Below are 16,855 nucleotides of genomic sequence, written 5' to 3' on the forward strand. Positions count from 1 at the left end.
GTTTATAATGGGTTTTCATGTTTTTGAATCATCGCTCTGGCATGACAGGGCATCATTACAATATGGTAGGGGCGTAACATTTCCGTCACATGCTTGAGGTATTCGGCCAATCACAACGAACTGGATAGCTGGCCAATCAGAGCACACCTCGCTTTTCAGACCGATGAGCTTTATAAAAATCGACGCGTTTCAGAAAGGCGGTGCAATAATGTACAGTATGTGGAAAATAATGTGTTTTTTAACTTTAAACCGCATAAACACATTTCACCAACTACACAAAATAATGTTAATGTTAATAAATGTTCTTTTTAGCAACATCATATGACCCCTTTAAAAAAAACTAAAATAAATATTTAAAAAGTTCCAAATATTCTTTACGTTACTTAAAATAAAATAAATCGTGTTCAATGGGTGGGGGTCGGGGGGGGGGCGGGGTATTTAAGAATAAGTCATTTCAGGATTTTTTTCATGTTTTAAATCATTTCAAATATCAGTATTCAACGTTTTATGTTTAATATATCAAAACATTATTTATGCATTTGTAATTGCAGGTTAAATGCATTCATGTCTTGCATTAAACAAAATACATGTGTGTAAATACATCTAAATGCCACTTCAGATGCAGCTTCTGTGTTGATTTCATTTGCTTGGTAACAGCCCAAATGTCTTATTATTCTAATTCCCTGATTAAATGTAAGAATTTGACTCAAAAGATAATGGACATTTTTAGAAAAAATGGCTTTATAAAGGTAAAAAAGATTGCCCATAAAATGCAAAAATCATTTTAAAAGTATTGGAAAAGATTAATTTCTATCAGTATGAACTGACCACCACACAGAATATGAAGAATATTAAAAACATTAGGAGTCATCTGTCTTCGGCAGTCCTTAAGGTACCAGCACAATAACACGCTCAGCAAAATATCATCTAATTATCGTCATCGATAAAATCCCAGAAAAAATCGAGATATTATTTTTTGTCAATATCGCACACCCCTATTTCAGATCCGTAATCGCAATACCGTGAAACTGATATTTTTGCTTAAGGTTATCATACCGTAAAAATTTCATACCGGCCCATGTCAGTTAGATATAGCTCTTTAGGGTTTGAAATCTGAAATTAAAATTCTGAAATCAAGCTTTTGAAATACTTTACATACTTCAAGTCTGCTTGTAAACTGACGGCTTTATCTGTGTGTCGAGTTCTTACTTGGTTTGTTATGCTAGAACTTGATCAATACGTAACAGAGCCGCTCTCCCCTCCGTCCCGCTCACTCTCTGAGCTTGGCTGCTGTTATGTCCTGTGCACTGATAGATTGAGGATAAATCAGACTCTGAGTACAGGAGCCTCTTTGTTCTACCTGTGCTTACCTCTTCTCCTGGCTCTCGCTTTTTTGTTGTACCTTTCTGAAGACAGAAATGTGATCTCCAGAGGCCAAGAAATTCAAAACCGCAGGTCTATACCTTTGACTGTGGCCGGGAAATGACATGGATGTAAATCATTCATGTATTTTCTGTAACTTCAATTTTATTCTGTGTTGAGTGTTCCAAACAAAAAAGTCTTGTTGTCCTAGACCACTTTTAATAAACCATAAATTCTTATTGTTTTGAAGTAATTCCATCGTAAGTAGTACATTTTGATGATTTTTAAACCACCATAGAGTGGTATTTTTTTCTAGGAGTTGTTGACACATTACTCTGATTTATATAAGAATTTAAGCCTGTTCTCTTTGCACTTCCAGTTCTGCCATGTCTTTTATGGGGTCATCTTTTTTTTTTTTCACTGGCAAGCTTGAAGATGACTCTCAAACAAAGCTGGATATTTGGCAAGCTCTTTGAGCAAGATCCACCGACATAATGCTGTATCGAAGTCTCGCCCCGTGGACATGTTTTCTCCCTGGTCTCTGCTTTTTCAGAGTGGAAGCAATTTAACCTTGAAAGGGGTTTTGAAGCTACATAAAAAGACATTACAGAGCACTGCTGTGAGGGGGATGCAAAGATTTCGTTTTGCAGCAAGCGGAAACCACTTTTTTTTCCCAAGACGTACGGTTAACCACAGCTCTTTTGAAATAAACTTGTTACTTGAGCATAAAGAAAAGAGGTTAAAAAGGGTCCCCTCAGAGTCACAAATAAACAAGTTTGAAAACACGGGCTGCACATATGCTATAATAAACTCATTCTCCTAATCATCCTGTAATGGACCACTTCTTCAAGAGTGGGAGCACTTTATGCCACACAGGAAACTGTTTTCAAACAACCTCCTGCTTTCTTTTTGAAACTTCTGGTCAGAGGGTTGAGCACACTTGACCCATGAACTTCAACACCCTCTTCATCCACTGTTTTGTGGCCTCAGTCTATGATAGGGCTGCACGATTAATCGCATGCGATATTTAACGCACATCTTGTCAGAAAGCCGGTTCTGTAATCAGCGGTAAATCTCCATCACCTGCGTGCTTTCACATTGAGCAGCATTAACTACACAGAGCCATTGTTCACTGATGAGCTGCGCAAAAAATCGCGCGAATATGAACGTGGTTTTGCGCAACTCGTCAGTTTAAATTTTATATATGGGTCTCATTTAAAGTTTATATGTAGTGTTTATAATGATTTAAATGTGCAGGTGTTATAGCACAATTCTTAACACCCCTCGAGACCTCACTAATTTTCAAACCCTGGTTATGGCCATGTTGTTGTTTTTTTGTTTAGTTTTTTCCAAGTATTATTTTATTAGTTTTATTATTTAGTTTTATTATTTATTTTTAAATATTTTTCAGATTAAATGGCAAAGTGAACTGTGCTTGGTTGCTTTATGTCAGTCAGATGGCCTCTTCTTTTCTAAGTGACTAGAAGATTCATGGCCAGAAAAAGCTACAGTGAGCACCAGTTAGTGGTCTGGTTCTGTGAGTCTTCTACTCACATGGCTGTATTTTTTTAATTTGATTTTTTTAAGGGTATCAAAGCAATGTGGACAAAAGTAGGTTCAGACAGGTCACAAGACACGGGAACGTTAATTAGTCTCAAGTCTGTGGGTACATCTGTAGTATAAGTCATGCCTCAGTAGTCTCTCACAGCTGGCTAATTTTCTTTTCCTTTGCACTCAGAGGATTATGTTAGTCGAGACGTCTGTCTGAACTTTGAGGACTCCTGCATCTTGATTGTGTCTGCTTTGGGGGCCACACAGCCTATTTTCTCCATAGGTGGGCAGCCTCATATCACTGGAGGGCTGATTTCTGTTAACTCAAACTATCCTTTAATGCTGCTAGCTGGTGCTGAATGTCTCTGTTTTGGCAAGAAAAGGTGATATTTGTGGAGCTTAAAGGCTTTACTGAAGGGGACATTAAATTATTATCTTTGAAATTATTTATCTTAGCTATCTATGTTTTTCCCTCTTTCGATTGACTTCGAGTTCATTAGGAACTAGGACTGCAACAAACGATTTTGATAATCGATTAATCTAACTATTATTACAGCAATTAATTGACTGATCATTGATTATTTCACAGATTAATCTAGTGTTGTCACGGTACCAAAATTTCAGTATTCGGTACCAATACCAGTGAAAATCCACGGTTCTCGGTACCAATTTCGGTACCAAAGCAAAACACAAAAACATGCTAATTAAAAAATTTGACTATACTTTCATTTAATCCAAACTATGTACATATTTAATTTTAAAGGGCTTCAGCCAAGAATAACAACTAAGTTAGCAAAAAAAAACAAAAAGCCCAGAACGGCTTTTCTGACTGATATGACACAATGTTAACCATTTGTACATTCTTTAACACGCATATTTTAGATTCACAATTCATTTAAAAATAGTAAATATCATCCATATGCAACAAATTCATTCTCTGCCAGCAGGAGGTGCTTGTAGAGCCAGAGAGAGAGGTTTCCCCGGTAACACTGTACACATAGCAGCGCTCCGCTCACAAACGCTGCTCAGGCATTACAGGCAAAATTTTATGAAAATGACATCCATAATTTTCTGAAGACAGTCGGTTTCCTTCAAAAATACAGTGATATAAAAACACCCGCACTCAAGGTATGGGAAACACTGTAGTCTCATAATTGAAGCGTAAATTCTGCAGATTAAATAATTGTCCAGTATTGTACTGTCACCGTAACGTTTTCATTTTTTTAGTACCAACTTTGTACCGAAGTACCCTGGTCTTTTGACAACACTAGATTAATCAGAAGGCTTTGTTCTATTATTCAGCTTTTACAATTAGTTAAAATATTGAGTTACGCATATTCTAACTAATAAATAAAACAAGGTAATCACTTCAGCTTTTGAAAATTTCAAACAATTATATTATTGTAACACAATTACAATTATACAATATTTTTTGACAATACAAATAAATATATTTGGCACACAAAATGAGATGACACACATAGAGACTTTCTTATTCACCATTTAATTAACTGTATGTAAAAGTAACTGACTGATGCAACATTCTGCCTGACATCTCCTTTTGTAAGTCGTATGGATATGGAACAAAATAAAGGTAAGGGATAAGATTTTATTTTGGGGTAAATTATTTTATTCAAAACATTTGCTCTCTTAAAACACCTTACATTGTTATAATGATCAAAACAATATTGAGCTAGATTAAGCTTTAATCTTTAATCACTTTAATGTAATATGATTTTTTTTTTTTTGCATTCACTAATAAAAAGATTTTATCATTAGCTAGCTCCACACTGAAGAGCTGCTTAATAACACATAATCAAGTTGTAATTCTAACTGAAAGCAACACTGACCCTTTTTTTTCATATTTAATACTGTTTTTTTTTTTTGTGTTTATTTCATTATTGAGAGGAAAGAGCACAGCACATATTTACATATTCTTTTAAAAGCTGTTCTCTGCAGCGTCTAGTTCAGCTCTCAGATGCGGCTTTATAAGCGCGGGCCTTGGGTGTGAGCTCACAGAAATGGGTCTCACAGAGAGCGCACAAGTACTGAATTGAGCACTTGAATGTTTCAAAATGTAAGACTCAAAAGCATGTGCAAATGATATGTTCTGTCATCTGTCCCGAGCGTCTTTCATGCTGAAATATTTGTGGGAACTTCCCACGTTACAAGCGTGGAAACTGCAGGAATGAGTAGAATTATGCACGATCCCCACAATCCCGCGGTGAAATTCAAGCCCTGGTACAGATGTTTTCATCATTGATAATAAGAAATTATTCTGAGCATCGAATCGGCATATTAGAATGATTTCTGAAGGATAATATGACACTGAAGACAGGTGTCATGGCTGTGGAAAATTTAAGGTATATTAATCTAGAAAACAGATATTTTGAATTGTAGTTTTTTCACAGTATTACTGTGGTGTTTTTTCCCCCCTGTATTTTTGATTAAATTGCACCTTGGTGAGCAAAATACTTTTTTTCAAAAACTTTGACCCCAAACTTTTGAGCAGTAGTGTATATTGATTTCATTTTGTCTCTAAGGGTGTACATCTAAAACATCTAAAATTTTAGCAAAAAATAAAAAGATAATAATAATCATCTACTGTTGTTTGATAGGTATGTTTTAGAAAGGGTATGTGTACTCCCATCCCCCTTATGTTTGAGCAGACCCCATGACAGACTGAAGGGCTCCAGTCACCCTCAACGGGGCCTTTCAGTCATGATAAGGTTTGCCCCAAGGCATGGCAGAAGATTCCAGCTGTCAATCAACTTCAAACATCATTGTGTCTCATTCGTGTGGGAAACGTGCCTCCACTTTAGATTTCAGTCTCGTGTTCATCATCACTGCCACTCTCCAGCTGTTCATTGAGGGCTGGTTGCAGTAGAACTGGGATCGCAGGTGTGCTGTGCTGACTGGGAGAAAGGCTTTTCAGGTCTAGTCTCTCCCAGGAATGTAGCCTGGAAGGAAACACTGTTTAGATTACAGCGTCGTTAGAAAATGGAGGCCAGGGAGGGGAGAGCAGAGATGTTTTGCTTTTTTTTTTTTTTTAAAGTGAAAGGGACGTGACATGTGGCCAAGTATGGTGACCCATACTCAGAATTAGTGCTCTGCATTTAACCCATCCAAAGTGCACACACACAGCAGTGAACACACACACACCGTGAACACACACCCGGAACCGTGGGCAGCCATTTTTTTGCTGCGGCGCCCGGGGAGTAGTTGGGGGTTCAGTGCCTTGCTCAAGGGCACCTCAGTCGTGGTATTGAAGGTGGGAGAGAGCGCTGTACATTCACTCCCCCCACCTACAATCTCTGCCGGTACGAGACTCAAACCCGCAACCTTTGGGTTACGAGTCCAACTCTCTAACCATTAGGCCACGACTTCCTTGAAGTCCTTAAACATAAACATACTACACTTGAACGTTTTTCCTTCACTGTATGGAGGAGGTGGCAACTGAGGATATTGTTCTTGGTATAAAGGATGAAAAGCATTCCATGTGGTTCTAAATGGACAGGCTAGAGAGAGAGGAATGAACTGTGGTCAAAACTTGGGCAGCAGTCTTGGTAGTTTCATAGGTCCCATCAGCTTTATGTGAAACATTCTAGAATATCAGCATGAACACTTGAGCCTGTTATAAGTCATATCCTCCTGCTCGGAAATTGTAATCATATTTCAGTGGCTGTCATACCTGCTCTCTATGATATAATGGATCCAGATCTTGCTTTTTCCTGCAAGGAAGTGGAACTATGTCAGACAGTGGTTGTTCACCACACTGAAAGAATGTATTTTATGTATTGTTGCCATGGTTTCCTCTTGCACCATATACTTCCAAGCGCTGTGGTATACATTAAGCCTAAATGAGCACATAGGATGTTTTGATGGTGAAATATAGAGTTCATATGAGCGCAGATATGGAGTCTGGCATTATGAAACTTTATTTTACTCCTCTCATGAGGCAGGGTGGTTGTGTGAACGTAAATGTTTAACAGTTTAAATTCTGTCGTCCTTATCAGTTATATAATTTTAATTATTCTCTCTCTCTCTCACTCTACAGGTCTTGATGCTGAGTTGTACTATGTGAGGGATGATGTGATAAATCATTATGCCCTTTCTTTCATCCTGCCTGTCCCCAGTGACACTAACAGCCTGCATTTCACATGGCACTCCAGCAGCAAGGTTGGCCCTGTTCATGTATCCTATGTAAACTACCATTCAAAAGTTTGGTGTCAGTACATTTGTTTTTGTTTACTTTTTGTTCATCAAAGAATCCTAAAAAAATTAATGGTTTCCACAAAAATATTAAGCAGCACAACCGTTTTCAACTGTAATAATTATAATAAATATTTCTTAACCCCTTAACTGTCAAAGATCAGCGACGGCCCCAGATTATTGTTGTTTCACTTTAACAGCACGTTAAAACATCACACTCTTACTTGATCTGGACAAACTGTACATCAGTAGAAAGATTAAAGACTCTAGCTTCTATATTTGACCACTGTTTTGATAAAACATTGTTGCAGTGACAGTAATTTATGTCAGGAGTGCAAAATAATAAATCCGTATGTGTCATATTTGGAATAGGAACGCGTTTCCCTGCTCTTCCACGTTCAGTTCTCTCCACAGCAAACACAGAGAAACCTCTGTACCCACGAAATATCCAAATAATAAACACACGATTACGATAGTATATGGTTTGTATGTGATTTTCTTGAGATTTCGGGTATTTTCATAACAAAAAAGAATGTGTACATCTGAAATGCTAATTTGTGCAGCGATATAAAATAAATAGCATATTTTAACAACGGTAAATGACCAAATTCCACATGAGATCGCAAAAGGATGTTATTACAAACACTCGATGGTGGTTTAAAGTGAGTTTTGAGTAAAAGTGTACTATTAATGTCATAAATTGTCTTATGTAGCTTGATGCTAATGTTAGCTCTAATGCAGCTGCAGTTCTTCTTCATGATATATTTTGTCATAATAATTGACATAAGGTCGCAAGAAAATGTTTTGTTGTATTTTTGTAGAAATACTTTTGATAATAGTTGGGTAAATGGACACTGGGATTGAAGCGATGTGGCTTGGAAAACCTTGTAATGCCAGAATAAAGGCTACTAATGGCTGAATAAAACAAAAGAATGATAAAGGAATAATGAGGATAATGTCTCATACCTGGCCAGACATGAGGCGACAGCATGCAGGAGAGCTTACAGAGGGCCATAAATCAATTTTATTAGCCTTTTGTTAGCCTTCTCTAAAAACACACATGTCATGGTCTTAGAAAATGTTTCATAAAATTCACAGGTTTAGAGATTATGTCCTGAAATTTGTGTTAAAGGAGACATATTATGCCCCTTTTTACAATATGTAATATAAGTCTCTGGTGTCCCCAGAATGTGTCAGAGAAATTTCAGCTCAAAATACTCCACAGATCATTTATTATATCAAATAGTCCTTTGAGGGCTAAGACACTTGTTCATTTCCCTAAATTAATGAAATATTATACTTATAACCATGTATACACACACTGCATAAAGCCCCTATTTTACAAATAATAATGCAGTCAGGAGATGGTGTGATGCAATGAGTGGTTTCCACATTTTTAAACATTTAAAATGCATGAAAATATTTTCTATCACTTTGTTTATCACTCTTGAAATGACCTGTACACTAAATAATCTAACCCTCATACTTACATAACAATAGCAGTCTATTTATTTAGTGGTCCAAGTTGAAGTCAGTATGTATATTAATGACAATATGGGAAAAATATAATGTAATTTAGTGGCGGCAGGAGCTGCGTGCTGCCGGTACATGTACAGTCAGACAAAACAACGTGCACATTTATCAAAGACGCGAGTGCGCATATAGTTGTGGAAAATGATGTTTTCGGCAGTTAAAGGCGCGGCGCGTCTGTGGAGTGCGCATCATGGGAAACAATGTGCTCAGTAATTAAAGAGGCAGGGCGGCGTTTCTGTTATTTGGTTTGTGACATCCTTTACGGGAAACGCCGGCGCAAGGCTGCTCACAGCGCTTGGTCACGTGTCGCACCAGAACCATTTTCGGAACCGAAACTTAGAAATTGCTCACGGTTCTGGTTCTTTTAAAAAAACAGAACAGTTATCGGTTCCCAACCCTAATTAGTAGGATCATGAGGCACTAAAGACCAAAGTAATGACATGCCATCACATGGATTACATTTAAAGAAAATAAAAAATGGAAAACAACTTTTAAATTGTAATATTTCACAGTATTACTGTTGTTACTGCATTATTGATCAAATAAATGCAGCCTTGATGAGTGAAATATACTTTTTTTCAAAACCAAATAAAAAAACATACCAATCCCAAACTTTTGTAATCGCTTTGTCCATTATAACTATATACTCTCCACAATCCTTGTCTTCTGTTTAGGTGGATTACAGGTTAGAGTTTCAAGTGGAAAACACTTCAGCCATGGATCAACCTCAGAGCAACATCTCTGCTCAGGGGGAGGTCCCACGCACTCGTTCAGGTGAGTGAAATATTTCTCTCTCTTTTTTCTTCCTGTCATATGTTGTATATTCAAGTGAAAAGATTCTGACTCTATCTTTGTATGTTTAAAGGTCCTTGCATAAAAATGACCTGTTCTATTGGTAAAATTACTCTTGTCAGACATTTATTTATAAAAAGTTTATATATCACAACTTAAGAACCCACAGCTTTTTTTTTTAAAGGTTTTATCTACTCTTAATTCCTGTAAGGCCTGTGCACACCAAGACAAATTCGGTGTGATAAGCATTTTAATATGAATGAACGGCAGTTAATGCAGCATTAACATTCACATGGCGTCAATGCAACTGAATTTTTTTTCACAGAGAGGTGTTAAAATCTCTTCTCTATTGCACTGTGAATAAAGACCAGCCTATACGATGCATGCTTTTGTTCACATGCCCAGAGCCGCTGCAGTTACATAAAACTATTGGTGACTTGGTGGCGCTTCCAAACAGATGATTTTGCTAAGCGACAGTGAATAGCAGAGGAAGAATCCTGTACTGGCTCTCTTGTCTCAGTACTCTTGTATTTGGTGTTGCCTGATAAACACCATAGTGAAAACTAATCTAAATGGCTCTTAGAAAACATACTGTCAATACTGTTTGCACCACTTACTGTCAGAGAGTTTTTTTGCATTTGTGTGCAACCTGTTTGATGTTTGTTCGCATTGTCTGAACAGTGTGAAAAATGGACCAAATCTTCGTGTCGAACATTCGTATTGGTGCGAACAGGTCTTTAATTGGTCTTCTCATGTAGTTTAGTAGGAATCGGGCAAATGCTAAAGTGCCAGCACAAAAGTAAAAGCAGCCCGTACCTTTCAAAAAGTTCAAAATGAGGCCCTGCATTCTAGTGTTTACAACTTGAATATTAAATCAAATCAAATTTGGTCTTCCAGTAAGTATGCTTTTTGTGTGTCACTCCAGTGTTCAGAGTGGACCTTTTCTGCTCTGGAAAGGCTGATGGAGAGGCTGTGCTAACGGTGCAGTTGAACCTGACTACACCAGTCAACAACTTCACAGTGCTCAACTTCAAACGCAGGAAAATGTGTTACAGAAGTAAGATCTTTTCATACAGTTTTACCTTATTTCCTCCAATCCATCTTTGTTTCTGAAGATCTAGATCATAGTTTGTGTTTTATTTTCACTCTTTTTTTTTTTCTGTAAATATGCTGTGAGTTTTGTGTGTTTGGCAGATTGTGTGTCAAGTTTCACATTGCCACAGACTGCAAAGATAATAATAACACAGGCTTTCTGTCATATGCTTCCCCAGTGGAAATAGCCAGTGAATTTATTCTCTGCTTATTTGAAGCACATGAGCCAAATTAACTGCCGGAGAAGAAAAAGAGTTTGTGTATGCCCCAATTTTCTCTCCCTTGTGGAATAACTGGGTCAGCGAGTGTATGCGGTGCTCAAGAAGATATTGTGTGTCTTACACTTTGTGTGGAAGGAGTGAGATTGTACTGCCCTGGCAGCAATTTACAAACCAAACATAAATGAGACCACAATGAACCAGTTCATGAGTTTAGATGAATCTCATGAGGCCCATCAAGACAATGTCACATTTCAGCCCAAAATCAAAAGAAAAAAGTAATATTTTGCTTAAAGGAAAATATTGTTCTCAATATCATAATCAAAGAAAGTAATTAAAGTGAAGTATAAACAAGAGTTGCTTTTATTGCCTTTGTATTGCCTTTGACTTGTATCAGAATCAGCATAATTTATTGCATTATAGTATCTTTTTGTGTAATACAATAAAGAGATATAATGAGAATTAAAGGGTTTTTGCTTGTCGCATATAATAAATATATACACACATATATATATATATATATATATATATATATATATATACACACATACATATACAGACAGTGAACTGGTATATGCCTTACACTTTGCTGATCCTTCCCCTCATTGACTTACTTTACAGGAATTGAGCAACCAGAGCCCCCCAAAACTCTGCCATTCCCAAACACAACCATACAGAGAATAGACCGTGAGTATTTCCGATTTATTATTTGGCCTTTTTAGTGAATGTGGTTCTACAGTGAGATAGTCTTCACTCAGCTCTTGTAAACACTCTCCCCTCTTTTGGTCTTAGCGAGCAGTTCAAATGCTCCCACCACATCCACACGAGTTTTCTACATCAGCGTGTGTGTGTGCTGCATTGTCATCTTCCTGGTAGCCATCATCCTCGCTGTGTTACACCTTCACAGCATGAAGAGAGTGGAAATGGATGACAGGTGCGTGTATGCATGCACTTCTGTGTTTTATTGTTTAGTTAGTTTAACTGCACCAAAACAGTAGTGGTCTCAGTACTACTCAGTAGTTCTCAGTAGTATAGAGCAAATATATAATATAATTATAATAATAATTTTTATAGTGGTTCTGGTCATTTGCTGTGTGTGTGTGTGTGTGTGTGTCTTTTTTATTAATTTTTTTCTATTCATTGTGGGTTGTCAGAAAAAGACAGGAAAAAAATCTCATGTCCTACTAATTTCATACCAGAGCAGGGTAGTTTCACTGTTTTTTTTTTTCTGAAATTGAATTGGGCATCAGTACAAAGAGCTGTCTTTTTCAGCATTATAAAAGGTTGGTAGATTAGATTTGATCTGCTTCTATTTACAAGAAGAGACACAGAGCTTCGTTTATCTTCTAAAACATATCAACCTCAGAACATGTGCTCAGACTTCATTTTCTACCGGTGGATTGTTTTTGCTCCACAGCCTAAGTAGTAGGCCAGAAGAAACCAGAACTGTTTAATAATGATGATGATGAGTCGGTGACATTAGATCATGATTAGGTTCAATGAGTTTCAGGAGACGGGTTAAACCTGCAGCATTTTAGGTCTTTCTTCAGAGGCCTCAGTGTTTAACCTTTGGAGTTGGAGTCTAATGGCTTTAATTAGTACAATTACACAGCACTTAGTTTTTAAATGCACTGGGGTTCAGGGCCAGGTAAAACCCTACACCTTCTGGAAAAAAAACAGATGATTTCATCATAAAAGAGGCTGTGAAAGCATTTAAAAATGAAAGACTGGTCTGTTTTAGTAAACAGATTTGAGGTTATTATAGTAAGTCGTGATATAAGCCAAAGTACCTTTCAAATTGGTGTATTTCAATTCCTAAATTAATTAATTTCCTCTCTCTAAATCTTTTAGCGTCAGCGACAGTGGAAGCTCTCAGGGTCTGTCTCAGCCGTCCACCCAGACCACCCAGTACCTGAGGGCAGACACCCCCAACAACGCTACACCTGTCACCAGTAAGACTACGACCACACCATGTCTCTCACCCCTGACCTCAGATCAGCGACTCTCTCAAACATCTCAACCATCTGCCGTAACCATCTGCACTCCTCTTCCATGTTTAAAATGAAACCAGAAACCTGTCTCTCCACCAGGAGAAGTAGCTCAAAGAGCAGATAAACATCACCAGGATGCTTTGCTCCCCATGGCTAAGACAGCAGCTTGTTAAATTGTTCTAAATTTTGTCTTGTCATGTATACACCAAATGTGCATTCCTTTATAAATGAGAAAATTGGAAACAAATGATTAAATTAGCTAAACTGGAATCAGAAGGTTGGAATAAACAGACAAACACATTCCCCCTCCACATTTTTGTCCATAAGGTTAGTCCAGCATTAATTGTTTTTGTGTGATCGAAATGAGTACAAATGTTTCTTGTGTATGCGTACTTATGAAATTGTCACGTCCCCTCACAATAGTACAAAAGTCATATGTTGGTCTCGTGGTATTTGCTCAATCCTTCACTGTCATTCGCTAGTGCCATCTTAGAGCCGTTTCTTCACACTTAGGTTGTTGTCTTTTTTTCCCTTTTTTTTTCCACCACGAGAAGCTGACCACCTCCACTTCTTTTCCAACTTAGGACGCAAATAAGACCAAATCAACAGGAAGTTAACCTCCCTTCAACTTCCAATTAGTTGAAGTTTACCTGGTGATTCCGTGGGTCTTATATTCACAGAAAATATTTAGACAGTTAAGTCACGAAATAAATGTCTCTGTGTCTTTTAATTAGATATGGAAATGTCAAATGGTACAAGACCTTTTTTTTTAATATTTAGAACAAACATCACTTGACTCAGCCAAGAAATGTATTTTCATTTTAAGCAACTGGTGTCACTCCCTACATCCGAAAATGACTACTTCCCTCCTGTACAGTATGCGAAAAGCAATGTCAAATTAGTAAAATGTCCAAATACACAGCATTCTTAAAAAAAGGTAGGCAAAATTATGCCCCAGGACAGAAGTTGCTATATTAGCAAATGGCAGGAAACTGCAAAGTAGCTGATGTAGGTAACATAACAATTCCAACATTACTAATGTTATATATCCGAATTGTTTTCATACATACCTCCCTGCATATAGAATGGTCTAGAAGCAACTTCTTCATCAGATGCGGAACATACTCAATAGTAAGCAATGTTTGCAGCTAAGTACTTTAACATGTTTAGTAATCTTGGTGTTAACAGATTTGCGCAATATTTAAGGCCAGCCTTAGCGAATACTGTCCCTCAGAGACAATCATGTTGTAAAGTTGCAAGTTATTTTCATAAACCAGTGTGGATAGTTGATCTTGGAGATATCCGCTCCATTTTGCCCAGGCTGTGTACTTACATTGTGTGTAGTGCCTCCTAGTGGTCTTACATGCTTGGAGCACTAGTCTGTTTCACGCTTATACCATGTGTTTTCTTGTCTCACTCTTCTTGTGTGTGGAATAGCTCAGGCACCATCTGCCTGCTATGATTATTCATCCTTCATATACCTCTCTCCATCTTTCTTTTTTTCTCTCTCACTCCTCTTCCCTCCCTCCACCTCTTCCTTCTTCTATCAGATGCTCATACTGGCTCTGCACCCATGCTCCAGCTTGCAGGCGCCTCCTTCCCTCACCCTGGTGCCCCCTCGCACGAAACCAAAAGTAAGTTCTGCTGCTGTGTAGCAGATAGAGAGAGCAACAGGGAATCATGACTTAATCGTGTTCATTAACCTTCTACCTTTAACCTGGTTTCTTCTTCACCATCACCATTTTTTATTTATTTTTTTATTGGTTTTCACTGAGCTCGTTCATTGGTTTACACTATATCACAGTGATGCAAAGCACAAAGACGTGTTCTCGTTTGCATGACAAGAAGGTAAATCAGATAGCCATGGTAAATTAGTTCACCCAAAAAGGAAAATTCTATCATCATTTACTCACCCTCATGTTGTTCCAAACCTGTATGAGTTGAAGAATGTGGGTAACCAAACAGTTGACTTACCATAGTTTGGAAAAAAAATGCTATGGAAATCAATGTCTACCGTCGACTGCACCTTTTGCCTACACTAACGTAGAAAAATGTATCATTACAAAAGATTACAACGATTTTGGAATGTTTTTAAACTGAGTCTCTCATGCTCACCAAGACTGCATTTATTTAATAAAAAAGACAGTAAAATAGTAATAGTTTGAAATATGATTACAATTTAAAATAACTGTTTTCTCTTTTAACGTATTTTAAAATGTAATTTATTCCTGTGATGGCAATTTTTATTTTTATTTTTTAGCAGCCATTACTCCAGTGTCCAGAAATCATTCTAAAATGCAGATCTGGTGCTCAGGAAACATGTCTTATTATGATGAGTTTTAAAAACTATACTGCTTAATGTTTTTATAAAAACTGTGATACATTTGTCTTTTTATTTTACAGACCATGAGGACTGTGTAGAGTTGACTATCGGGAATGTTAGCAGTTTCACATTAGTAACCTATAATAACCACTTGGGGGCAGCATCATGCACATTTAGTATGAGTAGAGAAATTTAGTCTAAATCAATCAGAACACTGACTAGTTGTATTGTTAGTGAAAAGTGATATTTACATTTTGTTTTGTATTCATAATCAAGTCACCTTTATTTATATAAAGTGCTTATATACAATACTGATTGTGTCAAAGCAGCTTTACTGTTATCAACTGTATTTATATAATCACTAATATAATGTTACCACAAGGCACAGTGAAGTATCGATTATAAACAGGGAAATTATTCAGACCTAAAAACAACACATGCATGAGACACAACCAAATTTAAACAGCCTTATGTACTGGTATTTGTGCTCACAGTACATTTTGATATGTTTTTTTTTTTATGTGTATTTGGCTTGTGTATTTTAAAGTACACTGCAGCTAAATGACAGAATAAAACACAGCTTTCTCTAAACATCTAATACAATTGACTGTGTATAACTGTGAGATAAAATCAGTTAAACACCAAAACATGTTCTGCAAGAGTGACGCTGCAGTATTTGCCTTTGGCAAAGCTGGGGTTTTACTTTATTGATGAAGTGTCTAAATACTTCCAGTTGTTAAAATAACACTGCAAACCTCTTTCATTCCATGAATCGTCTTTGTTTTGATTAGTCTGTTATTAGACAGGCTTTTAATTAGTTCTAATGTGAATTGTTAACACTTATTTTAATGCAGCATTTGTGTGTGTGTGTGTGTGTGTGTGTGTGTGTGTCTGATTTCAGGTTATCCCTCGCTGCGGATTGAGAAGAATGACTTGAGAAGTGTCACTCTCCTTGAGGCCAAGGCAAAGGTCAAAGACATCGCCATCTTCAGAGAGAGAGTCACACTACGAGACGTCTTGCATGAAGGTATCTAATCCCACAAGCCTCATAGACACACATGGAAACCACAGCAAGTTAATACTGCTTTTGAAAGACTCGATTCTTAGTAGCCGTGTCTATCTCAGTGCCACTGAAACTTATATCTTTCTAATAGTGGTTCTTTTGAACGACTAGTTCAACTGAAATTGCATCATGGCAAACAAATGCGTCAGCATCATTTGTCCACTCAGCTTGAGGTTAGACACTTCCCCCTGCAAAATAATTTTGTTGGATCACACAAGAGCTGTGCTCCAGCGGGAAATCTGCACTCAAGCACTTAATTGGAGTCCAAACAGAAAAGCTCTCTGCTGGACCTTGAGCCAGCACAGCTTTAGGCTTGCACAGAAGATGTTGACACAAATGTCATTAGTCACATAAGCTATACAACATAAACAAAATTCTGCGTCAAGAACCCGCCTTATTTGACTTGCGTTCTTGCAAAATCTCAGTGCAGTAATTCCCCTCTGTAGCATCTTTTTTCCATTAGTGAGACTTTGATCATGTACGTGTGGCCACAAGCTTGATGAAGCTGATTTATTATTTATAAGAAATTGTGTTTTAAGTGCTGACTTGGCAAACTAAAGCTGGTTAATCTGATTAAACCAATTTTATTGGACATTTAGGGAAATGCCAGATTATTAATATTATTATTTTTTGAAGGGACATTTGCTTGTGTGTGTGTGTGTGTGTGTGTGTGTGTGTGTGTGTGTGAAATATTAACATTTGTTGTTTTTCAGATCAG

The 16,855-nt window shown here is 37.3% G+C and overlaps 1 protein-coding gene across 2 annotated transcripts in view; it reads left to right on the forward strand.

Moving 5' to 3' along the window:
- Positions 1–16,855, forward strand: part of LOC107696766 (tyrosine-protein kinase RYK-like) — a 52,846-nt gene that overhangs the window by 23,023 nt on the left and 12,968 nt on the right. Inside the window, exons 2-9 of one of the 2 annotated variants that reach the window (XM_016497259.1) lie at positions 6,971–7,092; positions 9,333–9,432; positions 10,376–10,507; positions 11,382–11,447; positions 11,553–11,694; positions 12,612–12,712; positions 14,302–14,385; positions 15,976–16,101. In XM_016497259.1, coding sequence (XP_016352745.1) covers positions 6,971–7,092; positions 9,333–9,432; positions 10,376–10,507; positions 11,382–11,447; positions 11,553–11,694; positions 12,612–12,712; positions 14,302–14,385; positions 15,976–16,101 — 873 coding nt within the window. The remainder of the gene's footprint in view (positions 1–6,970; positions 7,093–9,332; positions 9,433–10,375; positions 10,508–11,381; positions 11,448–11,552; positions 11,695–12,611; positions 12,713–14,301; positions 14,386–15,975; positions 16,102–16,855) is intronic. The other variant, XM_016497261.1, reaches the window with a different exon arrangement.

Source organism: Sinocyclocheilus anshuiensis, unplaced genomic scaffold (assembly GCF_001515605.1).
Source record: "Sinocyclocheilus anshuiensis isolate Anshui unplaced genomic scaffold, SAMN03320099.WGS_v1.1 scaffold999, whole genome shotgun sequence".
Lineage (NCBI taxonomy): Eukaryota > Metazoa > Chordata > Actinopteri > Cypriniformes > Cyprinidae > Sinocyclocheilus > Sinocyclocheilus anshuiensis.